Below are 23592 nucleotides of genomic sequence, written 5' to 3' on the forward strand. Positions count from 1 at the left end.
CTCCCCTCCCCCGTTTGGCCCGCATTGCCCTTTCAACTTATTGATCTCGTTTCTTTGCTCATTTCATCCATTTACAAAATGTCCATCGCATCGTCAGCCTCGAATCCAAATTGGTTGTTCTGGATGGCTGCGATCCGGTCGAGTTCGTCCTGGTATTGCTTGCGCAAGTCCGGTAACGTAACGACCTTGCGCTTGCCCTGGAAGGTCGTCGGCTCCCTCGAAGCGTTGGGAGGCGGCAAATCCTCGGAAAAGATCCACGCTTGCTTCGGATCGACGCAGCTGAGGGCATTGATGAGCAGCAGATACTGCTTCGTGACCGCCGTATCGAGAATGTCCTCGCCAATGAGCTTATCGCCCTCGCCGGCGTGTCGCAGCTTTTGGATGCGGTCAAGCAGCACCGTAGCGGCGCCGCGGTAGTCGTTGTGTTTGATCCTCCACGAGTAAAGGATCTGGTGGTATGGGATGCCGCTCAGGACATCCATCGTTGCCTTGCATCTTTGTGCCAGAATGTCGTCGATCGAGTCTTGTAGACCCGGGAACGGCAGCGACATGAGCTCGCTGTTGTGGTACGATTCGCACATCTTGTCGACAAGCTTGCGAAGAGAGGAGAGCTGCATCGCCTTATCCTTCATGGCTAGTAGACTAGCATGGGCGACGTCGAAGCGTGAGAGTACCGTCGCCGCATTGAACTGTCGGCTAAGCATCTCGCTTCTGACCAGGGCAGCTTCGGGACTGGCGTGTGAGTATTGAATTGCGAGTCCGGCGAACTCGATTACATATGAGTATGCCTTGGCCTTCTCGAACAGAGCGACTGCGTGACAGTAATACCTAGCCGGCCCCTTGTTGAGCAGGTTCCACTCGGTATCGTCAAGCAGTCCGCTGCTGTGTCGGTCAACATCTACATCTTTGACGCCTGCCACTAACATTAGTCTTGTTTTCTACACAGCAGTGGCAAATTGAACTTACTCATGCCTATCGCCGCTTTACGGAAGTGGAAGGCGGCCGAAGCGAAGTCTTTGAGCGCAAGGAAAACACGGCCCTGGATGTAGATGGCGAATGGCGTCTGGGCACAGTAGGGATTGAGTTGAAGAGCAAGATCGGCCCGCTCTCTTCTGATGAGGGAGCACTGGATCAGAGTAGGTGACACCTCAATATCGCTGTTGGAGGCACAGAGATCCGTGACGATGTCTGTGATACTCGTAGCCAAAGGTTCGTTTCTGCCGTCCACAAAGCCAAGAAGATGACCGACATTACCCTCCAACGCGGTGACGGTCTGCGTCTCCTCTGCAGTCCTCTTCGTGGTGCTAGGCGAGCCTGAGAAGGAGTCATTGCGCTCGTGCTTGTTGCCAATAGGAACGGTGATTTCGGTCTTGGAGAGCCACCGAAGCAGCTCTAACCGACGAAGTGACTCGAGGAACTGTCTGAACACAGCGCCGACGTCAATTCGTTTGGAGAGCATGTCTTCCTCTTGATCCCAGTCGAACTCCATGTGTACCAGTAGCAAGACCTGGCTGAAGATGATGTTCCACTGCAGATCAATCGTCTCTTGAACAGCCTTGACAATGAGCTTCCGTCCAAAGTCGGTCAGCGGTTGACGGGCTTTGCGGCTTCCAGACTCCTCCGTAGCCGCAACCAAGCCCGAGAGGCTTTCGTATAGATCCATCGTAACACCAGTGTAAGACTGTCCTAGACTCTCAATGACCTGTGCGCAGTCTTCGTCACTTACAGTGCGCCAAAGGGCAGTGGCGTCAAAGAGGTATTGGAGTCGTTCATAGTCCGTTCGAGGGGTCTCCTCGTAAATCTCAGGTCGCAGGGCGGCAGTGCAGACCTGTTGTATACTGTCCGAAATAGCATCGAGGAAGCCGACGCCCGTCGAGACAAGGTTTGCTATCCTTTCCGAGGCCTCATCTGGACGCGAGAGATTATAATACAGCCGCTCCAGTGAGCTGCATTCTCTGATGGCCGAGATTGCATCGGCACACACAACCCACGTCATGTCGGATTCTGCGTCGAGAACCAATGCAACTGCTTCGCCACGTTGCTTGTCCAACTCGATCAGAAGACGGTAAAATCTCCTCCACTGGGTCTCGCTGCTAGCACGGAATTGCTCATAATCCATACCACCAGCCGAGTTCCGGTCCAAGGATGTTGTCGAGGCAAGAACAGAGCAGATTGACTCTGCCAGGCCCTTTTGTTGACTCTTCGAGCTGCCCTCCTTTTGTGAATAAAGCCCCTTCTCGTATATGGACAGAGCTGTTTCGAGGGTCGCTTTGGTGAAGCGGCCAGGGGCGAGGATAAGATCCAACCACTTTTCTGTCGGGTCTGTAGGGTCAGAGGATCCGGACGTCGGCGCGGTGGGATAAGTTGTGTCAATGTGGACGGACGCCCACTCGCTTTCCCATGACTCGGCGATGTTGTCTCTGTTGAGATCCAGCTCCTGGACTCTGTAGGTCATATTGTTCTTCCACAATGTCCACAACTGAATACCGCCATCTGCAAGTGTTGAAAGAACAAAGTCCGCCAGGGTCCACACATCTGAGAGCGATGGTGACGATGGGGTGAGGTGGGTATCAGGGAACGCATCTTCCACGTAAACGGTGTCGCTGTCGCGGGCTTTAATGTTCCAGAATTTGAACTCTCCAGCCCCAATGGGCGAGTACGTGGCGCACATCCTGTTGCCCGTTCCGTCGCCAACCAGCTGCAATAAGTTCGTCTGTGTAGGTTCAATCTGCCACTTGCCGACTTCTTGCGGGTTGCGGTCAGAGTTCAGTATGTCGCCAGTAAACAAGATCTGACCTGTCCGCAGGTTCCAGATGCGCATGCGATGGTCGAGACAGACTGTGAAGAGAAACGCCGCATCATCGAGGCCCAGGTTCGTAACCTGTATCGACGTTGCCGCGCTCGCGTCCATGTGGATGTTGCGATATCGGATAGACTGGTTCTGCTGGAACGGGAGATAGCTTCGAATGCCCTGCGCCCATCCTTGTGAATTGTAGATCGTCTCCTTCCAGGGGTTGCTCGTTGCTGTGCACAAGTTAGTGTGAAGGTCTTGTTGTGGTAGCAGCAGTCGAGGGAAAGTGACATACAATCCTGTGTCTTATTCCGGTCCAACCTCACCAGCCCGCCGTCGTGAAGAGAAATGACAATCTGATCGGTGCTCGCGGCAACCATGCGATGCGGGTGCTTGAACCCAAAGACCTTTGGCTGGTACACCTTGCAAGCATCTCCCGGGCCGGCCTCAATGGCGGAGCGCTTCCTGAAGAAGTCGGGGCGGAGAGTGAAGGAGTACAGGTAGTTGGCCTCGTCGAGCACGAACATGGAGAGCGCATCATGTTCTCGGGGGTCGGCGAACGCAACACAGGACGATTGAATCGGCACCGTGAATCGGAAATTGAGAATCAGCGGCGCATCGACCGTCTTCTCTTGTCGGCAGGTATCGACTACCCGTAGGCTGAGGACGAGACCGTCATCCAACAGCCTCCAGAGGAAGCTGCGCGGCGCATCGTGCCATTTGCGGTGGTAGACGGACGAAGCGGGAGCGAGGTTCTTGAGCCGAAAGTTGACTTCGTCTTCGCTGATGTTCTTGTCGCCGGATGTGAGCTTGCGGGTCGCGCCCCTCCCATTCGACGTCAGCGAAGGGACGCGGATGTTGATGATGGATGAGGCGGAGGCCGGTTCGAGATTGAGACGAGTCTCTCGGTATAGGTATTGTGTGTCGGCGGAATCCATTTTCGCTTTGCCCCTAACCTGCAAAGACCTCGAACGCCGGAGATGAGAGAGAGAAAGAGGCCGCGGGAGTCGCGGGTCGGGCTCGGCGCATTAAGCAATCTGTGGCAGCAAAAAGTTCGTCGCGATTGAGTTGATGGAATTTCCAGTTTGAAGGCTCCTACGCGCCCGGTGGGGCTACTCCCAAAACAGCAACCAGCTTGGTACAGTGCTGCAGTACACGCAAACGGTTTCCACACTGTACACATTCGACATGATTCTCAGAAGGTAAGAGTTGATAATCTAGACAAGGTGGACACAGGGAACCAACGACGATGCATATTTTGATACTCATAGGAAGGACTTCAAAGGTATTTTGATTCATTACCGTTTTAGCAAATGCTCCGCACCTAGTCTGCACAATTGACAGCAGAAATACCACAACTCCAGTGTAACCATTGCCGCCCAACGCCAACATCAATACATGCCATCTTTCCCAACCCGGGGGTGTATCAAAGCTCACTCATATGCGCATAACACCATCACAAGCTACTTTCGTCCAGTCGTCCAGTACCCATATGTCCCTACGCTATTCCTTCTCCAGGTCCTTGGGGCTTGGGTCACCGATGCCATCCTCATTGATCGCAAAGAGACAGTCACTCTCCGGCAAACAGGGGCTGTCGTAGATCTTGGCGACACGAGTCTCGCCTCGACCCTTTCTCAAGCTGATTCTCGTCGTACTTGCGTGGGCGATAATGTTACCACCGATTGGCTTCTTCGGGTCGGGGTTAAACATGGCACTCGGTCCACCATCGACCTGTGCGACGACTTGGTTGGTGATCACCACGGCAATACCAAACTCGTCGGCGAGACGCTGAAGCGTGCGCATGAATTTGGCCAGGTGAGTCTGTCTCGACGAGAGTTCACCTCGGCCCAAGAAATCGGTTCTGTAAAGAGCCGTCGCACTGTCCACAATGAGGAGCGAGAATCGGGTCTCGCACATCATGGCACCAGCCTGCTGGAGGAGCTGGAGCTGGTGATCTGAATTGTACGCGCGAGCATAGGCCACATTGTCGAGGACCTCTTCTCCGGAGAGACCGAATCTGTTGGCGACGGCCAGCAATCGAACAGGTCGAAAGGTACCCTCAGTATCAATGTACAGACACTTGCCCTCTCCGCCACCCATGTCAAAGGGCAGTTGACATGTCACGGCAAGAGTGTGGCAAATCTGACTCTTTCCCGTGCGGAACTCTCCAAACAGCTCAGTCACCGATCCGGTCTCGATACCACCGGCGAGAAGTGTATCCAGCTGCTTGGAGCCAGTCGTGATAGAGATGAGCTCGCTTCGTCGTTGGTGCATCTCCGTGGCGGTCGTGAAGCCCATTGGCACAAGTTTCGAGGCTGATTCCCTTCAGTCAGATTGATTTGCACAATTGTGTGAGTTGGGTTTTCGTACCTTCGGCAAGAATCTTGGTTGCCTTTTGTTCCGAGATGCCTTTGATCTGCTCCAACATGCGGCGCGGGGTATACGCTACTGACTCTACGGTGTTGAAGCCGCCGTCGACGACCATTTGGATATCGCGCTTCGTCAAGCCGGCAACTCCCTTTCTCTTCATCAGCACGCCATACACAACGCGAAGGCAGTCTGGCCGGAACTTACCTCGAGCGCAGTGAGTGGCGTAGGCGCGCCAGGCCCGGTCATGCCGCTCTCATCGCCATTGTGGCTCTCGTCGTAGCCGTCAGCGTCAGCCATTGTGCTCGTAGATGTGAGAAATGAGACGTCGAACTGTGTATACACGAGGGAAATGACAGCAGTGCACGCGCAAAATCGGACGTCAGGAAACGAGTTAGGTGTTCATACAATTGCCAAATTGTTGATGGTGGGCGAAACGCGGGCTCTTAAGACGCGTCGGGGACGACTGGTGGTGGCGACTAATCGAGAAGAAAATACGCCAAATCACGTGCGGCAATTAAGAAGCCGGTCGGCCCCACCGTGTGCCTGGAGTTAGCGTCATGTTAAGACGCTCCGTGCTGCCCTCATCAAACTCACCACAGACACCCCAAGATAACAGCGCGACAATTGCTAATCATGACATCGTTGAGCTAAGGCATTCGCAATTGTGTCGCATGTAAATGCCAGACTTCGATTCATTTGATCTACTCTGTGTATCAGCGTTAATTGTATTCGAGAGCTTGCAACAACCCTTCTATGCGTTGAAGTCTCCAGCTCAAGCTGGGCTAGATATCATCAGTCTACCATCTGGAGTCAAGTTAAGCTCACAATCAGACACAGCGACGAGTTATAAATGGATTCAATCGTTTTGTTTTTAACCTTGTTTCATTATCATTGCTAGTATATAGCAAAGGAAAGAAAAGAAACCCGAAACACCAATCCCAATGCAAGAGACCCATTAATGCTCATCCCTCCATCAAAGTCCCATTTCCTATTCCCTCAATTCTCATTATTGCCGTGTTGTACAATTGGAAGGATTACAGTCGTCTTTTAGTTGATGAAGATGCGGCGAGTCTCGTGCTTGGGAGCCTTGGGCACCCGGATGGAAAGGATACCATCCTTGAACCCAGCCGAGACGGCGTCTTGCTTGATCTGGCCGGGGAAGTTGAAGACCCGGCTGAACTCGCCAATGCTGCGCTCCGAGACCCAGTACTTTGCGTTGTCGACGGGCTCCTTCTTGGCAGCGGCGGCGTGGTGGTGCGCGACAGCAGAGGCAGACTTGTCGACCTCGGCGACGGTGGTGGCGGGGGTAGGCTGCGCGGTGGAGTTTGTCTCGTCGTCCTCTTCATCCTCGACGGTAGCCTGGTGAGGCGAGCGAGGGCGCTCAGTGCCGGTGGTGCTGGCGGCGTCGTTGTTACCGCCGTCGGTGATGGCGCCGCTCATCTCAGTTCCGGAGGACTGCTGGAGGAGGCCCGCGGGCGGGGTGCCGGCGGTGTAAGACCGCTCGACGCGGCCGCGGATGTGGAGGGTGTGCGGGTCGGTGAACTCGATGGAGACGTCGTCCTTGCTCATGCCAGGGAGCTCGCCATGGAGCTCGTAGGCGTCCTCGACCTCGCGGACATCAAACTTGGGCTGGAAGGTCGGGACGTGGTTGCGGTGGGTGCCGCGGGCGCCGCTGGAAGGAGTGCCGTTGCCATGGCGGGAGTAGTTGTCAAAGTCCTCCAGAAGGCGGAAGAGAGGAGTGAAGGAGGCGTCGGAGTTGTAGAAGTTGCGGGGGAAGAAGGCCATTTTGATGGTGTTGTTGTTGTTGTTGGTCGTTGAGAGGGTGTGAAGTGGTTGTATGGTGGATTGATTGATGAGTAGAAAAACTGTAGTGGTTGCGAGAGCTGGTTGTTTTGTTGTGTGTATGAGAGAGTTGTAGCTGTGTTTGCTTGTTGTTGTTCTTGATGTTCTGATCTGGGGAGAAGAAAGTCGGCGGTAGAGGCGATCAAGACGACCGATTTATACAACTGAAGCAGGCATCATCGTGCCTTCCCCAGCGTTCCGGAAACATCGCTGAAAAATCAAAGAATCCGCTGCAAGGCCCTTCGAGAATGGACTCGCGCATCGGAGAAGGGACGCGCATGCTGCGAAAGCCTATTCTGGAGGGATCTGTAAGCTTCTCTTTGGCGATGGCCTCACGATGGGAGAGGGTTCTGGTAGCTTCGGAGGTGTGGAAGCTGCTGGAACCTTCCAGCGGTTTCCATTGGCCTTCGCCACCGGCACAGCTATACATTACTCAACTCAACCCCATTAAAAATTAGGGTGGAATATCATTCAAGTCAATTGAGCTCTCTCACGGACACTTCAATCAGTCGATAGTTTCCCATTGATCAATACGATGAACATGTCAACATCCGAAATGTAGAAACCGCATCTTCAGACCTTCGAAGAGCAGCTCGAAACCGTTGTAAGTCGCCGTGGTACATCCACCTGGCCTACTTTTTAGAGTTTCGGCCTCCGACAAGGGTTCAGCAAGACGCAATCCGTCATCTGTCCAATCAAATTTCGACCCCCGACGTCAAACGGATGGTCCGTGCCGGGGCACCTCTCCTCCCCCTCCCCGGCCCCCAGCTCGCCTAGTCACACAGACTTGTCCATGACAGAAAGCCGACATAAAAAAAAGAGTCCAGACTCTCAATCGCCCATGGCCAGGTCCAGACCCTTAGGTATTCCAAACCAGCCCGCGGGATCCCCATCATCGTGTCGGATCCTACAAATCGGGGTTTGTACGGAGGTGCGTCCCAAAAGTCATGGCAGTTGCTGCCAAGACAAAAAGACCCACTTCAGGCGAGCTACCTTGAGGTACAAGTACTTATCTTTAGCCCTTATCATACGACTATCGATAAGGGATCATCCAATCAAAAGTGATCAATAGCCCTGCTTATCTAATCGATAATCATATCTCTTTATCGATTAAAGCTTGAAGTAGATTCTTGTCACAATCCTGTTGACTGGGTAATTAACCCATGGCCCCACTGCCATGACTTTTGGGACGCACCTCCGTAGTGTGATACAGCCCACGGCGACTCCCGTTTTAGTCTGCATGTCCGGTCTGGTTCCCGCGAAACCTGTTGCACAATTATCTACGCCCACTTTCTATGGGACCATGGCACATGGGTAGTGAGAGAGAGTGAGAGAGCGGGGGAGAGAAAAAAAGATTGCAATGCAGCAGGCCGTTTGAGAAGGACGAGCCGATGCCGGTGGCAGCTTACGGCATTGCTGAGTCAAACTCTTACCTCAAACCCGCACGTCGTAGCGTCTCCGGCCCTCTAGGATTTGGTATCTCACAATACGGTGGTCCTGGCAGTGTGGTGGTGTACCTCATAACGTGGAGAAAACGTTCGCCTCACTCCAGAGACGGAGACCCTCAGTAATCATCCCGTTGCGATCATTACAGTAACCCCGCCGCAGGAACTTGGACGAGATATCGGTCTGGATGGACACCAAGTAAAGAAGTGGCGGAAATTCAAGGCCTGTTACTCCGTGCCGTGGATTCAAATGATTGTGGTGGTGCTCCGTACCCCTGACGATAAAATCTGTCGGTTTGCACACTCAAATGTAACGGTACATCATAGACGCTAGCTTCACTTTTCGACGAAAAACATCGAATTGGATCTGACAAAAAAGTCACATTGTGCAGTCGATCCCACAGACATTCCCTGATCAACTGAACGGGAAGTTCGCGCATCTTGACATCAATTTCAAGTAACCAAAAATCGGCAATTGAATGACATGCGCCTGGTCAGCCATGCGACGAGGAAACCTTGCCAATTAAGGTTTGAGGTCGCAGTTCGAGTCGTGATCCCGACGCCCGTCCGGGTTCATCCCTTCCAGGGTCAAGCCACAATGTGGATGTCGCCACCGTAAACGTGCCACAGCTGATCGACGACATGTCGTGGATTCGCAGTAGAAATGGCATATTGACCAACTTTTTCAAGTCCTGCATTTTGCCTTTAACTCGCCGGACCAAGTGGGAAAGCAAACGCATAGGGCGGGATATGATAAATGGAGAAAATCTGCTCCTTTGACCAGTCCATCCGTACCAACTGTCCCGGTAGCTGTCACATCGCCCAGGCGCCGCCCCTTCAACTCCAAATTCGTAGGCAACATACACCAAACTCTTTCGTAGAATTAGACAGCCAGATTAGATACATTGAGAAGCAGCACATCCAGATAACCAACCATCACAGCGCTCGCCATGGCCTGCATATGCGGCTGTTGTCGTAAAAACATGTCCAACCGATCGTAAACCACAGAGTCCGGATCCAAATCAACTAATGCCTGAGAAATGAAGTCTCGGCTAAGTCGCCAATAATACCAATGACGGTGCCGGTTATTGTTGGTACTGTGGCCTCATGGGCGGATATCCTGCAATCATCGCCATTCCGGGTCGCATAGCCGGCACTGAACCTGGACCAGGACTCTGAACTCTATTGAAGAGCCCAATCAGCCTTCTTCCGACGGACGGTTCCAGCTCGGTGCCGTCTCTCGCGATCTTGACCTCGCGGTTCGAGTTCCATGGATTACGAAGACCCCTGGTGCGGTAAAATGGCAGTCGTGCCGTCGACAGCCATTCGAGTTTGAAGGGCTTCCCCCAAGCCTTGGTGTTACCATCGGCTTCTTGGTTCCCGCTCTTACGGCTGCTCGCATCGCTCTGTTCCATTTCGGTTTCCTCTTCCTCGTCACCACTCTCTCCATCCTCACGCTCTGCTTCCCAGAAGATGGTGCCACGGGCCGAATCATCAATGATCCTGCCCTTGGGCGCGTACTCTGTGGATTCGGTAGGAATTGCCTTCGGCAAGTCGACATCGTTAGCGGACTGTGCCTTGGGGGCAAACTCGATAGCGGCGTCCGGGTCTTCGTTAATTTGAGATGTCATTCTTGCGTATCCGAAATATTCGCCCGATTTGTTCGCAGAAAACACCAAGTAAACATTGTCGACGGCCTATAGAAATAAGTCAGAGATGCAAGACTAGACCTTCATGATGCAGCTTACATTGAAAGCGGCATTCAGCGTATCCTCATTGTGAGACTGGGTTGCCCAGATCCCCGTCCTGACACTAAGCTCGAGATCCTCCACAGTCAAACTTTTCAGGATGAAGAACTTATCCTTCTGAGATGTTGCTTCTACTGCGGTGACGGGCTTGACATCATTGGACTCTGCCACTACCACTTCGGGAGTAGCTTCAGTAGCGCTTGGCGGTGCAGCGACATCGTGAGGCGTTTGCGATCCAGAAGAGGCCGCTGGGCCTGTAGGTGCTGTAACACCTGTTGCGCCCTCGACAGTGCTCTTGCGCAAGCGGCTGACCAGGCGAACGGACTGGAATTTAGAATCGTGTAATTTTTGTTGAGCCGTCACGCATGTTTGTTCGTCTTTGAAGTTGGCGAATGCACAGTTGCTCTTCGATATCAAGAATAGGGACTCGAGGCCGTTTGCCTCCTTGCACACGTGGTGGACGAGGTTCATGAGGTCGGTTTGAGGCGGAAGATTTCCAACCCAGATCGCATGTCCTGATAATATTGTCAGCGAGCGAGTTTGACTCTTCGAATTGCAACAAGACTAACCACTTTGACGCGGTTTTCGCGGTGGCCCGCGTACAACCCCGGATCGACCTTCACCCACATCTATAGTTCGGTCAGTGATGTCTCTCCGACACGTTGGCACTGAGCGCGCAATACCACTTGACCTGTGGCTCGAGGGAGCGTTCATACCGCTAGGGTCGATTCCGTTGGGCATCTGAGGCATGACTCTAGGGTCGCTGTGTCCGGTGTTCGTTCCCATGTACTGTGCCGAGACCATGGGATTGTGAAGAGCTTGATTCTGGGAGTAGTGGCCAGCTGGAGGATAGTAGTACCCTTGAGGGATCTGATTATGCTGCGGGTGGTTCATAACCATTTGGCTCGGGTAGTATCCCATGTTTGGGCGAGCTTGCGGCTGAGTCGGAGAGAGCTGGTTGGTGTAGTAGTGCTGCATCTGGTGGTGCTGCGGCATGTAGTATTGCGGGTTTCCCATGGGCATCGCGCCTTGGCCAGGATACTGAGGAGCCATCTGTGGCATCTGCGGCATCATCGAAGGCGAGGATGTGGCCGGGCTGAATCGCTGCTGTTGATGCTGCGGCTGGCCACCGGGCACGTAATGCCCATGCCTCATGCTTGACTGGGGCAGCGCGTTCGCCATGTTGTTCATGTTGAAATTCCCGGGGCGACCGGCTGCGGGCTGCTGAGCCATGTCGAGTTGAGACGAAAAGGCATGTTGCGGAGGGCCGTACTGCTGATGCTGCAGATGGGGGATGCCTTGAGCTTCCATCCTCGACTTCTCGTCTAGAAGAATGGGCGAAACACTTGCAGCGTTTGCGTTTAAGCCCTGGTGAGAGTTCACAATAGGATACTCGGTGACGTTGGGAGGAGATTGAACATCTCCCATTTGTATGGTGATGGTGCGAGCTGTATCGGAGTCTAAGCCGCCCACAAACTGTCGTAATCGAGTTAGCAAAATGCCCAAACGTCGGCGGCCGGGACCAACGGCGCCAGCAAGCCAGACTGAGGTCCATCTAGTAGTTTATACCTTCGGTAAAGCACTAGTCCAAGCCCCCGGAGCTCTGGGTCGACTGACAGCTCTAACGGAGCAAAACCCAGACGAGAGGAGAGACGGTCAGGATGTGACGGGAAGTATGTATGATTCTAGGCGCCACAACAAGATTGAGCTATTTGCGGTAGATGAGTGAAAGCCCACGTTGTGGCCAATGTGGCTAGTTTGCACAGCCTTTGAAGGAAAGGGGGGGATTTCCCTCTGGAAAGTCACGCTTCCGAGCGCCCAAGGGTATATGTGGCAGTTAACCCTGCTCAGGAAGGAGCGCGTGCGATGTGTGGCTCAATGAAATTCCTAGAAGGCGATCAGCTCGTCTGGGCGTCCAATACTAATGCAGAGAAGAGCCCGAAGCAGGGGGGGCTGCGTAGTCTTTGGTACCAGGGTGATGGAGGGGGAGCTGCCGAAGATGACGGGAAGGACGAAGAAACGAGACGCGAGGGGCTAGGTTAGGGAACTCCAGGCATGTACATCGTGTGGAGAGGTGCCGCTTCAGTATGGTGCGGTTGCCACTAAACGAGGGCTGTCTCTTACCTGAACTTCGGGGCGCCGACGCAGGGGTTGTTGCTGTACTGGTAGATGGATGTTCTACGAGTTACGAGTCCAATGATGTAAGACGAATGCGAGCTCAGGACTTGATGGTAGGATGGATACACGTTAAGGTGACGATGTGATGCTGTGCAGCAGAGGACGTCCAATCCAGTGCGATTCAAGAGAATGAAGAAGTATGGAGAGTCGACGACTGAGAAGCCCCCAGTGGCAAGACGAGACTCGACCGGTTGAAAAAGACCAAGTCAATGTAAGCGAGGGTTTAGACAGAATAGTCCTGGCGTACCAGTTAGAGGTTGCTGTGGTAGCTGCGTGATGAAGGAGACACTAAGAGTGCTTCTTCTCCCAACGCCCAATGATATTTATGGAAGAAGGAAGGAAACGGCTATCATGGGATCCGGGCAGTAAAAAGAGAAAGGCGTGGAATAGCAGCACAAGGAAGGTGACGAGTTACCGACAGGATGGTGGCCAAAACCCAAGGGCCGGGTATCTTGCACAAGCAAGCTAAATGTGGAGGCTCTCAGAATCCTAGTTACTTGTTGAGCAATAAGAAAGCTATTGGCAAGCGGCGACTGAGGCGTAGGGGTTTGAGAGAAAACGTTGGAGGAGTTGTGGGATGCCAGAAACGCACGTACTGAAGTAGAGTAGATGGCGCAGGATAATGCCCACAGTTTCGAGCTCGGGGGAGCTGTCGAGGAGGTGCTGGAGCACTGGAGGTGGGTTCCAAGATTGCGCCGTTGGCCGACTTGAGGAGAGCTCCGAGATGTAGGCGGCAACCACTTCGCCGCTATGCGTCCGTTGTTGTCGGAGTGTATGCGTCGCACCTTTTCTTTTCAAAGATATCACGAAGAAGAGGCCGAGATGGCAGTGCTGATGAGCGAGAGAGGACTGCCCGGCTACACTACACCGAGGCAGTTGTGAGAGAGAAGACAGGACGAGTCGAAGGTCGAGTCTGGGTGAGCGACGGGTAAGGCGAGAGGGAAACGACCGGGCCAGACAGTGGGTTAAGTGGCGTTCGAGGAGGGGTGGGTTTAGAGGCGAGAGGCGTGTGAGTGTAAGTGTATGTGTATGTGTGTGCGCGAGAGAGAGAGTGAGAGAGGTTGAGAGAGAGAGGCACAGAGACACAGAGGCACAGAGGCACTATACTAGGTCGTAGGTAGAAGGTCTCGCTCTCAGTCCTGGCCAGTTCAGCCCAGATGGAATGGGGAAGAGAGAGGAGGGATGGGAATTGAGGAGGAGGAGGAGGAGGAAGAGAAAAAAGGCATACACCTCACACCGTAGGGAGGGGTGGCGGTAGAAGGGGCGATGCGGGTAAGGGGAGCATCCATGATGTGGGAACGAACTGATGTGCATGGCCAGGTGCCCGTTCTGGAACCAGTAGCATCAAATTGGATGAAGAAAGATGGGATTTTTTTTCTTCGGTTCTTGGCTGCCGCTCTGAGATGTGCAAGGGACACAGATGTGGTCGGGTGGCCCTCCCACTTGGCCGGGCCACGAACTAAACTAGACGAAAGTAGCTTGTCGCCTTGTGTCAACAGGGATGGACTTGTAGATGGAAGTCTTGTTCTCATGATGAATACGACGGTATGGGCACTTAAGCACGAGAGCTACCGAATCACAATCAGTCGAGAAATTGCAGAGAGCGAGGAAGAGAGACACAGAGAGGGAGAATGATGTGTAAGAGAAAGAGAGAGAGAGAAAGCAAAATATCCGCCTATCAAGGCACCTTACTTGATCCATACACTTGTAGCTCAATGGGGATATGAACATAGTATGTAATACAGGTATCGACAGACTGACTACGTATGAGACAACCTTGGTACAGATGGAGACCTCGAAGACAGAGACAAAAGGGCTAATGGAAACGAGAGAGCGAGGTGCAGAGCAGACGTTGCAGAACAGAGTGACAAGAGTAGAGCAGCGACAAACAACACAAGAGACGAGCAGGGCGGCAGGTGGAGGAATCCGATGGAGAGCGACCCAGTCTTGCATTTCGCCACTCGACCCGCCGAGCCACTTTCCAGACACAGAGTCAGGAAGGGAAGCAATCTGTGTCCGAGTACGTAGCCAAGTAACAAGTAGCAAGTGAAAGCGCGAGAAGGTACGCAGTAGAATGAGGTAAGGTACTGTGGCCTGTGGTCTGTGGCTAAAGTACTTCCGCGCTTCTCCCTCGTGCTAGGTTTTCTTCCTGCTGCCAAGTACTACAACGTGCCGACTTTGATCTGCTCAGCTTGTCTGCCTGCCTGCCGACTGTTTACAGTATGTAGAAAATCCAAGGTTACTTTCAAAGGAAAAGTGCAAGAGGATGGGGGAGGAAAGAACAAGAGCCCCAGAAAACAAGAACGAGAGACAGGGACCGCGCTTGCTCGCCCACTCGTTCGATCTCGCTCTGGTCTTGGTGTCTTGTTAGTCCCGTGTCTGGCCCGGACGCCCAGCCACATTGGTCCTGGGCCTCCCTCAGTCACCCAAAGTCGCCTCCCGGTACGTATCGCTTGAGGTACTCGGCGCGGTACATCAAGAGTACAGGGGGCAGGTACGATCGCTCCCGCTACTACTTCGTACGTACGTCGTATGTCCTTGAGCTCCATGTGCTGCTCCCTGCAATTCAAACTTTTTTCTCTTCCTGCTTTGGCGCCTTCTTCTTGACTGACGTTGGCCTTTCCCCATCACTTGATGGATCGCTAGCCTCAAATTCTAAACAAGGCGTGCCAGGCGGGTGGCGGATACCTAACTGATAGGCATCGCATTCGCAGCTGTGTACTATCCATAGATGATCAACCCCCTGTTGTCCATAAACGCAGCAAAACATCGGAATCCTCGAGACCCTTTCCCAGATCATTGCCTGCTTTTCGTTGCTTTTTCTTCGCTTTTAGGCTTGTGAGTTTGGGCGTTGGGTACTGCTGCTGCACAGCTGCGACACGGCATCATGCGTTATTCGCACAGAGTAACAGCACCTAGTCCAAGAGGAAAAAGGAAGCATCGGGCTGCTGTTACTGGAGCTCACAACCGCATCTCCCGGTCCAGTCCTCCAACTTCGCCCTACGTAGTACATCTCCAGCTTTGCCCAATTAGGTTTGAGCTTTATTTTGCCGTAACCTCGCCCTCGCATCTAACTGACTTGAGTTCGGGTAACAGCAACGTGCTCAACTGGTGATCTGGGGGCGGCTATGCGCTTCCGAGGCCAATAGCAGGTAGGTGTAGGTAATCCTGAGAGTGAGCTATCCAACATCGGCGGTGGAGTGGCTCGAGAAAATGTGCGCCTAACATGCCTATGGGTCCGTACAGCATTTGTGTTGGCGAGACCCATCCCATCTAACCAAGCTACATCGGTATGAGGCTTGGAGGATAGTCTTATGTCTCATTTCTGCCTCACAGCATGGCAATTTGTAATAAGGCCTGTGAGGCCTACTGGCTCAGTGGTCGTTTACCCAGAGTCAACGGCTCGCCGAAATTCGCCATCGCGCCTTTGGAAAGTCATGACGTATATGACCATACCAGTCCCAGCAAATTCAGTAATCCTTCCATCTTTGAGGTATGTTCGGTGCCGCGCTTGCAGGAATCTGCCCTGAAGCATCGCAGGCCAGTCTCTTCCATCGGTGCCGGAACATCATCCCTTTTCAGCCAAGGCCTTGCTGTAGTGTGTCCAGGCATCTGTCGGCTGTCGGAAACGCAGACGCCTTAAAACTGCCAGCGCGAAACATAGGAGTGGTCGAGGACAAGGGCGTGAAAGAGATCGAGATGTCTGGCAGATTCCTTCATCCGCTGTGGATCGAGGGCTGCATCGAGAAATCCGCACTCCTCCCGTCCAATGCCCCAGGCTGCAGGCTCATCCAGTAACAAAGGGAATCAGACTTGGAAAGCGTCGCGCTAAGACTGTGAGAGGCTCAAATTGCAGCACGAGTTGGGTTGGCTGTGAGCCGCATGAGGGAGCCATTGTGCGGGGAGACCGGTGGTCTAGACCATTCTCCCCTTACCCAGACAGCCCGTAAGTTGTAACACGCTCATCTGGATGATCTCCAGGCGAGAGAGGCCTGTAGGTCAACGCGGGCCCTCGGCCCATCGGTGGTCTGATCATTCCACAGCCCCCAAGTTGTTTCTCCGGCTCGCCAACGGCAGTAGTAAATTGTAATAAGACAAGCTAGACAAGCTGGCCAAGCGTCCGAATCCACGTGCTTGGGGCAAAGGTGGTACAAACATCGATGGACACTGTCGAATATCACAATCGTTCATGGAAGCCATGCTACGAAAGCTTGATAGATGAAGAAAAGAGAGGAAGCGGGGTACGCGAGGACTGGGCCAACGCTGGAGCTAGAGTATCAAGTGGAAGGCTGAAAGTGGCCATCGAGGACTAGGTAGGCCGAGTATGCCTCAGTTGGAGACGTTGAGTCGTCGGAGTATTGTAGATGAACAAGTGGACTCGACTCATACAGTGCCAGCGAGGGACAACGATGGAGGAATTGGGGGACCAGACAACTCCATCGCGCCGGAGAGTGTGCGACGAGTCGGGAGTAACGAGATCATCGAGACGTTGGAGTCTTGGAGTAAAGATTTGCAGCAATATGGGGCACGGCGTTTGTGCCGCTGACCAGTAGCCGTGATTCAATCGCGAATCGCGATTGTATGTGCAGGTGGTGGTAGGTAGTATGGAGACCGCGCGGTTCACCCCACGTCCAGTCCACTGTCACTTGTCAGCGTGCTTGACGCGGTCGGATGCCATAGTGAGCCGGCGGCAGTCGTATGTCTGAGCGATTTGGCGGTTTGGACGGAAGCCGAAGTGTGGACATCCCAAGTGGAAGGGGGAAGTGGTGGAGAAGTGAGATGAGGAGGAGGCTGGAGTTGCGGACAGGGCCCGCGGCGGAAACGGGAAGCTTTCACAGTGAAGTCTGAGGTGATGGTGACTGATCCGACACCGACCACAATGCGCATCTGTCGCCTCGCCTACAGTGGGAAATCGGTCTGGATAGAACCCCACCCATCCCCGCTATTCTGTCCTACGCTCCAACTTGGAGGGTTCAAGGCCAAGGAAAGAACTGCACGGTGACATTTGACGCAAGTGTGCAAATCCATCTCCGCTGGTTCTTGTTCCCCTTCCACCTTCCACTCCAAGGGTCCAAGCATCATGACTCCATGAGATGGAGACTTGGAGCATTGGAAAAACTCTGTCTTGAGGAGCTCGGTCTCTTGCCGGAGTGTCGCCGAGTAATGTCAATTTGCGAACTGCGAGTTCACCCTCCGAGACGTAAGGTATCTATGTCTCTCTCTCTTTCTCTCTAGCCTTGCTTGACATGGCGTCAGCTTCACAAGTGGTTTTCAGGGTCCAACAACTCGATGTACGATTGGGTATTCTATTGGACCAAATGGGAATAAGGTCGCGTTCACAGATAGGGGGATCCCTTTGAGTTTGGGGGCCATCTGCGTTTGATTGCATTGTCTTGGCTACCTCACCCTACGGATAGGCACTTTCCCTAGGTAAGCTGAGTTGGCCAAGTTTGTCCCTGCTTTTTTGCCTTGTTCCTCCTTTCCTCCCGGTTCCAACTATTATTTGTCTCGCCTCGCCTGCCTCGCCTCATGTCTCTCCGCTCCTTCCTCCTTGAAGTATTGCTCCAGTCTGCTTGCTGTGACATTGAAGACTACTTACCTCATAGGTAAGGTAGGGAACTTTGGATACGTGCCTTGTACCGTATAGAGCAGGTACCTGCGGGTGTACTCGTGAAGGTACTCACCCCCCCCCCCCCCCCCCCCCCCCCCCCCCCCCCCCCCCCTCCCCCCCCCCCCCCCCACCCCCCCCCCCCCCCCCTCCCCCGCCCCCCCCCCAACCACACCCCAAACCCTCTCCTTCCTTTTCCTCCCCCCCTCTCTCCTGCTGCCGCCCCCCACCCACACCCCCCCTCCCCCCCAACTCCCGCCTCCACCACCACCCCCCCAATCCGCCCGACCAACTTTTGGGCCCCCGACCACCAGTGTTTCCCCCACCTTTCGTCTTTTTTTTCCACCCCCCCCTCCTCTCGCCCCCCCCCCCCCCCCCCCCCCCCCCCACTGCCCTTGAAGGTCTCCTCCTCTCCTCTCCAGCAGGCCTGATCCCTTCATTGACGCCAACTGGCAAGCCGAAAGCCTGCAGCGGCAGCATTTTTGCTTCTCCCGCAACCATCTCGAATGCTTGTGGCAAAAAGGCCTGTCTCAAGCTTGTTGGGAAGCTTTCTTACGGTGCTCGCAGCCAGTCACCCGTCAAGCAATTGTCCAATCTCATCGTTGCTTTCACTTCGAAATACCTCTCCGGCGCCAACCCCGACAGCCCGAGTCATCGCCCGAACCCTGTGCCTGAGCAGCAGGACCCTTACCCGTCCACCGCAACCATCTGGGTCCAATCAATCGTGGCAACTCTAGTGCAGCTATCCAGACTTGTGACAGCCGGAAGTTCCTCTCCGGGCCAAGTCGCTGCTTGTATATTGTACACAACCTGCACTTACATCTGTGACTACTTGGCCAAGATCCAATCATCCATCGGATCATCGCAATATGCTTCGAAAGGGTTTACCAGGAAATCGGGGCCGCCGGAGGTGGAAATGAGCAAAAACAAAGCAGAAAATGTCCACGGCGCACGCCGTCCAAGGATGCGAGCATGCCAAACTGCCGTTTGACGCCAGAGACACCGCGCGGCCGAGTATTGCGGCTTGCCGGTCGGAGTTTCGCCACAACTGACCAAGGCTCCAGCTTGACCGGCGCCGATCCTTTACCCCATCCGCACCGAGATCTGCGTTGCATGTGGCACGCATCCTCCGAGAATCGTCACTGCTACCACATTATGATCCGGGGGTGAGATCATGGCACGCATGGCTAGAGCCCGTCGAAGCAGTACAATTGAGGGTTCTTTTTGCACCCCGACCCCGGAAACATGCCACCCGAAGTGCCATGGTCAATAACCTACCCGGACATGATACGGCGTTCTACTGATAGCCAGGCACTTCAGGTGTACTTGCGCGAGCCATTGATGCCTTGAGAAGAAAACGCCCACATTGCCGAGCGCATCAGACATTTGAAGGCCTGGCCGGCTCACAGCTCCATTGACGACCAGCACCAAGGGCGCCAGACGCCCGGTCGCACAGATACACGGTACCTCGCCGTCACGGCACGGCGCCTTGTCTTCAGCCGCTAAGGCTGGTCTGGCAGCTTTCTCCGCGGCTAGTCTGCCGTTACGGGACACAAATGAGTTAGCTAATGCAGTCTACAGTGGCCCGGTGCACATGAAAGGAGAACGGCATTCGACCGAGAGACTACCGGTAATGAAGTCGCTACGTTCCGCAATCATCTTGGCGCCGCATTACCTCATCAACTTCTTGGAGAGGCGCCAGTGGTTGGTTTGAAATCCGTCACTCGAAGACGGTGCAGCGGCATATCCCATGTCGATGACAACACAGAGCAGCCTCAAACGATGATCAGCCAAAGTCGCTGGTGACAAGGCGGCTCAAACTCAGCACTCCCTCTCGCTGATATGGTAAGTGAGGCACTTGGACGCTTGGCCAGTCGCCGCGGCTGCATGGAGAGAAGCAGCTATTCGAGACAACAACATACAGGTGACATCGCCTTGACATATAATTTGACCCTCGGACGCAGGACACGCTATTACGGTCTTCTACTTCAAAAGTCGCAGCCTCGTTTCTTCGCAACCAGAACCATATTCCGCTTAGTGCAGTCGGGCCGACAGCTTTCAGCGTCAGTGCTTGTTCGGTTCAAAATGCCCGAGCTACAGAGGCTGTCGTCTAAAGCCATTGAGTTCTGCACTTGTCACTGGACTTCGACTTGGATTAACGACTTTGGCAGTTCTGTGCATCGCCATCTGACTTGGTCTCGACCGTGCGCCGCGGTGGCGACGCACAATCTGTCGCTCCAGAGGATTGTGTGCGATGTCGTTCGCCAGGTGGTCCATGTCTACCAGCCTAGCGCCTAGCAAACTTGAGACTCCCCGGCTGCGCAGTAGCAGACTTGATTTCGTTGGAGGAGCTGTCTCCGAGGCCCTGGACGATGATGCAAGTGTGTGCAACCACATCAACGACCCTTGCTGTTACAAGCCACACAGCAGATGCAACATCAGCCACGTCTAGCCCAAATACGCAACGATTATCTGTACATCCCATGCACGTCTGACGACGATTGACGACGATTTACAACGACCATTTGATGTTTCCATATAAACTCATCTCAACTAGAAATTGCAGTGTGCCTGACGTAATCCCGGGTAATGGCTATCCTCGAGATGGCAAATCCCCTGATCTGCCGAGAACTAACCAAATACCTCTCGAATACCGTCGTATCGGCATCCTCTCCACAATCGGCATGGACCGAAGATAAGATGCTTTTTTCCCGTCTTGGGTTGACACGCCTCTTTTCAAGCTCAAGCCTGTCCAAGTCGTATCAAGACGAAAGATTCCCTGCAATGCTCATCGGCAATGCAACAAGGGTTCAGCTCTTCAGGCCTGCGACGTACTGGCACATGGTCCGTCCCTTCTTTACCACCGGAGGATCAGCATACGTCTCCAGTGGCAAACAGACCACCCGTTTTGTTGGAAGCTGAGATTTTCGGCGGTGCCTGGTGGCTTTGTAAGTAGTGGTGGTGGTGGTGGGGTTATGAGGACACCTTTGGAGAGTAAGCTTCCGACGACGATCGCATCTCGAAACTCTCTGGGCCCATAGCGGCATTGCGTCTGAAGAGGAGAAGCTTATGCTAGATTACGAATCAGTTGTTCGACGTTAGCTGTCAGTAGCCCGCCTTCCAGCCCTAGGCGGTCCCGTAGTACCATACAGTCGTACAGTAAAGTAGCTTGAGACTCCAATAACCTTGTATCGTACAATTGTGGCAATGACAGGCAAGAAAAAGTAGAGAGCTCATCTCCTCGGATGGCCTCCCCGCCAGCCCCGGCGCGGGTCAGCTGGTCGTGAGGCCGGGGGGGGGGGGATTGAAAGCTGCAGTCTTGCTTCGTTCAAGCTACCAATGATACCCCGTACAACAGCTTCCCGATGAAAGGCATGTCCGTCACTATTCAGCATCACCCGCCAAGCTATTCGGTGCTCGCGGTTTTGGTTCATCTAACCCCTTGGCAAAAGCTCCAATCTCTATAATCTCCAGGAGGCCCCTTTGATACGATTGACTCGGACCTACCGCTGCCCCGTGATACCTAGCTTCCTCGGGCGTCTAAGACCGTTTCGCTACCGATATTCCGGATCACACAGGTTGGGGGAAGGGGCTCTAGCCGGCTTCCCATGGCGAGGCTGTGCTCTCTCCAGAGAGGCACACCCATAGCGTAGATACCTAGATGACAGCCAGACAGAGGCAAAGCCAGGCCCTAACAGGCGGTTATCTCAAACGGGGCGGGCGCCGAGTACGCGGTACTTTGCCACTTTGCTCCAAAGGTAACTCGTCCGCGATCCTCTCCCAAAGAGCCTCCGTGCTTTCGTGCATCGTGCCCTCGCTAACTCGGTCCAGCCCGTACCCGTAGTCTGACAGGAACGGGCTGTCCAACGTCCAATACCCGTCCGCGATGTCCTTGCCTTCCTTTCTGCCCGCCCCTCGCTTGCTGCGCTTAGTGCCGTTTCTGGAACCTGAACCTGGGCTTGGATCTGGAACCTGGAGCCTGGTGGTACCTGTCACAGTCCCGTGTGGAAGGGCTCGCTTTCCTCGAGACGACTAGCTTACCAAGTATGGATGGCAGTGCGAGAGAGAGAGAGAGAGAGATGGAGAATGCCACACGCCTAATAACACTATGTACCGCGGAAAAGCCAAGCGGACTTACTACGTCTGATTCGCTGGTGCCAGGAACGCAAGTCTTGCAAAGGAAAGCACCAGATATCACCCAATATCAAGCGGTAATGGAGGAGAGCTCTCGGAAGGGGGGATTTCGAACATTGCAGCATCCGATCCATTCATTCCGTATTCGTACTCGTCCCTATTAGACTTCCTCCCCCTTGGACTATGGCCTATTGCATACCGCCCAGCTGTGTGGCATCACATGCAGCAGAAAAGGGGTCAAAGACCATCGGTTCGTCCTGGGTAGCCGATGCGTCCTGCGAGGCGAAATGAGGTATCCCTGCCTGCATTCTTCTGTTTCCCCCATGCTTGTTTTGGGGCAGAGCGAGCGACCTACCAGGTTTTCCAATTGGCCTCGCAGCATGGGATTCACACGGGAACCGCCCGCACGAGTTGCAAAAGGAACTTTAGTTTGCTGTGAACACGCGGGCTGAAATTTGAACCGCGTACAATGATTGATCAGCTGAACAAGTGCCTCTTTGGCATTGCTACCTGTCTGTATTGTACAACACCCCCCCCCCCCAAACGCAACACTTTCCCAGAATCTCGTCATATCTTTAATCCTTCTTCAAGGGGAGAAGGACCTCCTCGATGCCGTTCTTGGTGATGACCATCATTTGCAGGTGGTCACCGACCTCAATGTGTCTCTCGACCGCTCCGTCAAACGCATCCTTGACCAGAATCTCGGCCTCCTTGCGCTCCAGGGGAACGCGGGGACGCTCCTGCAGCTCGTGACCCACACCGCTGCCCGGCACGTACTGGTTCTTGAAGTTGACCTGGTTGTCGAGGAACGGTGTGATCAAACTGGCGGCGGCACCGCCGGCGCGGGACTGCTCTCTCTCGTAACTGCCGACGGGGTCGTAGGAGAAGACGGCGCCGACGCCCTCCTCGTCGAGGCCGCCGAGGATGGCGTAGACGTAGTAGGGGAAGAAGCGCTTCTGGTAGAGGATCGTCGAGAGACGCTTCGCGCAGGCTGTGACGCTCATGGGCTTGCCGTGGCGGTAGCGGTAGATCTTGCAGATGGTATCGAGGCGGTCCTTGAGGGCCTCGCCGTCGGCAGCGAAACCGACGACGGAGAGCATGATTGTCGCATCTTCTTGTGTTGAGGTGGTGCCGCCGATCTTGAAGACCTTGGGTGTGTATCTGGAGTTGATGCTGTATCCGGAAGTGCTACGGGTGTCGCCGGCTACGATGGCGAAGTCGGCGCCGGCGATGGCGAGGGTCGAACCGCCGTTGTCCGTGTAGCTGTAGCACAGGGTAGGTTAGCTTTTGGGTACGATGGGAGGGTCGAGAGGAGCTCCGTACGGGTTGAAGCGGTGCTGTCTGAACTCGCCGTTGGCGGTCTTGGGGGCCTCGGAGAAGGAGTAGTTGGGCCCGTTCATCAGGGGATTTTGGCTGAACATAGCCATGATTGCGGTATCTGAAGGGAAATGAAGATTATTCGTTATCGTTCGTGAT

At 54.1% G+C, this 23592-nt stretch overlaps 13 protein-coding genes across 13 annotated transcripts; 3 read left to right on the plus strand and 10 right to left on the minus strand.

Moving 5' to 3' along the window:
• Positions 1-71: 71 nt before the first annotated feature.
• Positions 72-3729, minus strand: CLUP02_12463 (uncharacterized protein; the record flags this gene model as incomplete). The annotated part of the gene is made up of 3 exons (XM_049291427.1): positions 72-913; positions 967-3024; positions 3087-3729. The coding sequence occupies 3 exons, from the start codon at positions 3727-3729 to the stop codon at positions 72-74; spliced, it is 3543 nt and encodes a 1180-aa protein (XP_049148572.1).
• A 157-nt stretch (positions 3730-3886) lies between these two features.
• CLUP02_12464 (uncharacterized protein) lies at positions 3887-4060 on the minus strand (the record flags this gene model as incomplete). Its single annotated transcript, XM_049291428.1, has 1 exon — positions 3887-4060. The coding sequence occupies one exon, from the start codon at positions 4058-4060 to the stop codon at positions 3887-3889; it is 174 nt and encodes a 57-aa protein (XP_049148573.1).
• A 234-nt stretch (positions 4061-4294) lies between these two features.
• On the minus strand, positions 4295-5557 carry CLUP02_12465 (DNA repair protein rhp51; the record flags this gene model as incomplete). Its single annotated transcript, XM_049291429.1, has 3 exons — positions 4295-5106; positions 5162-5309; positions 5366-5557. Coding segments are annotated over 3 exons (1152 nt in total), but the record flags the coding sequence as incomplete, so codon positions are not given.
• Positions 5558-6208: 651 nt separating this feature from the next.
• On the minus strand, positions 6209-6946 carry CLUP02_12466 (hsp20-like protein; the record flags this gene model as incomplete). Its single annotated transcript, XM_049291430.1, has 1 exon — positions 6209-6946. The coding sequence occupies one exon, from the start codon at positions 6944-6946 to the stop codon at positions 6209-6211; it is 738 nt and encodes a 245-aa protein (XP_049148575.1).
• A 1996-nt stretch (positions 6947-8942) lies between these two features.
• Positions 8943-9188, minus strand: CLUP02_12467 (uncharacterized protein; the record flags this gene model as incomplete). Its single annotated transcript, XM_049291431.1, has 1 exon — positions 8943-9188. One exon carries the CDS (start codon positions 9186-9188, stop codon positions 8943-8945), a length of 246 nt encoding a protein of 81 aa, XP_049148576.1.
• A 345-nt stretch (positions 9189-9533) lies between these two features.
• On the minus strand, positions 9534-11624 carry CLUP02_12468 (uncharacterized protein; the record flags this gene model as incomplete). The annotated part of the gene is made up of 3 exons (XM_049291432.1): positions 9534-10145; positions 10197-10711; positions 10913-11624. 3 exons carry the CDS (start codon positions 11622-11624, stop codon positions 9534-9536), a joined length of 1839 nt encoding a protein of 612 aa, XP_049148577.1.
• A 1266-nt stretch (positions 11625-12890) lies between these two features.
• On the minus strand, positions 12891-13469 carry CLUP02_12469 (uncharacterized protein; the record flags this gene model as incomplete). The annotated part of the gene is made up of 1 exon (XM_049291433.1): positions 12891-13469. A coding segment is annotated over one exon (579 nt), but the record flags the coding sequence as incomplete, so codon positions are not given.
• Positions 13470-13838: 369 nt separating this feature from the next.
• Positions 13839-14327, minus strand: CLUP02_12470 (uncharacterized protein; the record flags this gene model as incomplete). Its single annotated transcript, XM_049291434.1, has 1 exon — positions 13839-14327. One exon carries the CDS (start codon positions 14325-14327, stop codon positions 13839-13841), a length of 489 nt encoding a protein of 162 aa, XP_049148579.1.
• A 1384-nt stretch (positions 14328-15711) lies between these two features.
• On the plus strand, positions 15712-20524 carry CLUP02_12471 (uncharacterized protein; the record flags this gene model as incomplete). Its single annotated transcript, XM_049291435.1, has 19 exons — positions 15712-15867; positions 15915-15931; positions 15983-16168; positions 16231-16320; positions 16356-16427; positions 16492-16648; positions 16708-16910; positions 17028-17124; positions 17182-17223; positions 17280-17574; positions 17631-17665; positions 17824-17941; positions 18384-18892; positions 18946-19148; positions 19408-19683; positions 19751-19784; positions 19837-20186; positions 20251-20365; positions 20435-20524. The coding sequence occupies 19 exons, from the start codon at positions 15712-15714 to the stop codon at positions 20522-20524; spliced, it is 3045 nt and encodes a 1014-aa protein (XP_049148580.1).
• A 47-nt stretch (positions 20525-20571) lies between these two features.
• Positions 20572-20904, plus strand: CLUP02_12472 (uncharacterized protein; the record flags this gene model as incomplete). Its single annotated transcript, XM_049291436.1, has 1 exon — positions 20572-20904. The coding sequence occupies one exon, from the start codon at positions 20572-20574 to the stop codon at positions 20902-20904; it is 333 nt and encodes a 110-aa protein (XP_049148581.1).
• A 51-nt stretch (positions 20905-20955) lies between these two features.
• CLUP02_12473 (uncharacterized protein) lies at positions 20956-22233 on the minus strand (the record flags this gene model as incomplete). Its single annotated transcript, XM_049291437.1, has 6 exons — positions 20956-21054; positions 21128-21259; positions 21329-21366; positions 21559-21639; positions 21729-21961; positions 22181-22233. 6 exons carry the CDS (start codon positions 22231-22233, stop codon positions 20956-20958), a joined length of 636 nt encoding a protein of 211 aa, XP_049148582.1.
• Positions 22234-22299: 66 nt separating this feature from the next.
• On the plus strand, positions 22300-22545 carry CLUP02_12474 (uncharacterized protein; the record flags this gene model as incomplete). Its single annotated transcript, XM_049291438.1, has 2 exons — positions 22300-22388; positions 22458-22545. 2 exons carry the CDS (start codon positions 22300-22302, stop codon positions 22543-22545), a joined length of 177 nt encoding a protein of 58 aa, XP_049148583.1.
• Positions 22546-22691: 146 nt separating this feature from the next.
• CLUP02_12475 (proteasome A-type and B-type) lies at positions 22692-23543 on the minus strand (the record flags this gene model as incomplete). Its single annotated transcript, XM_049291439.1, has 2 exons — positions 22692-23379; positions 23440-23543. The coding sequence occupies 2 exons, from the start codon at positions 23541-23543 to the stop codon at positions 22692-22694; spliced, it is 792 nt and encodes a 263-aa protein (XP_049148584.1).
• Between the last annotated feature and the right edge of the window lie 49 nt (positions 23544-23592).

The sequence above is a fragment of the Colletotrichum lupini genome, chromosome 6 (assembly GCF_023278565.1).
Source record: "Colletotrichum lupini chromosome 6, complete sequence".
Classification (NCBI taxonomy): domain Eukaryota; kingdom Fungi; phylum Ascomycota; class Sordariomycetes; order Glomerellales; family Glomerellaceae; genus Colletotrichum; species Colletotrichum lupini.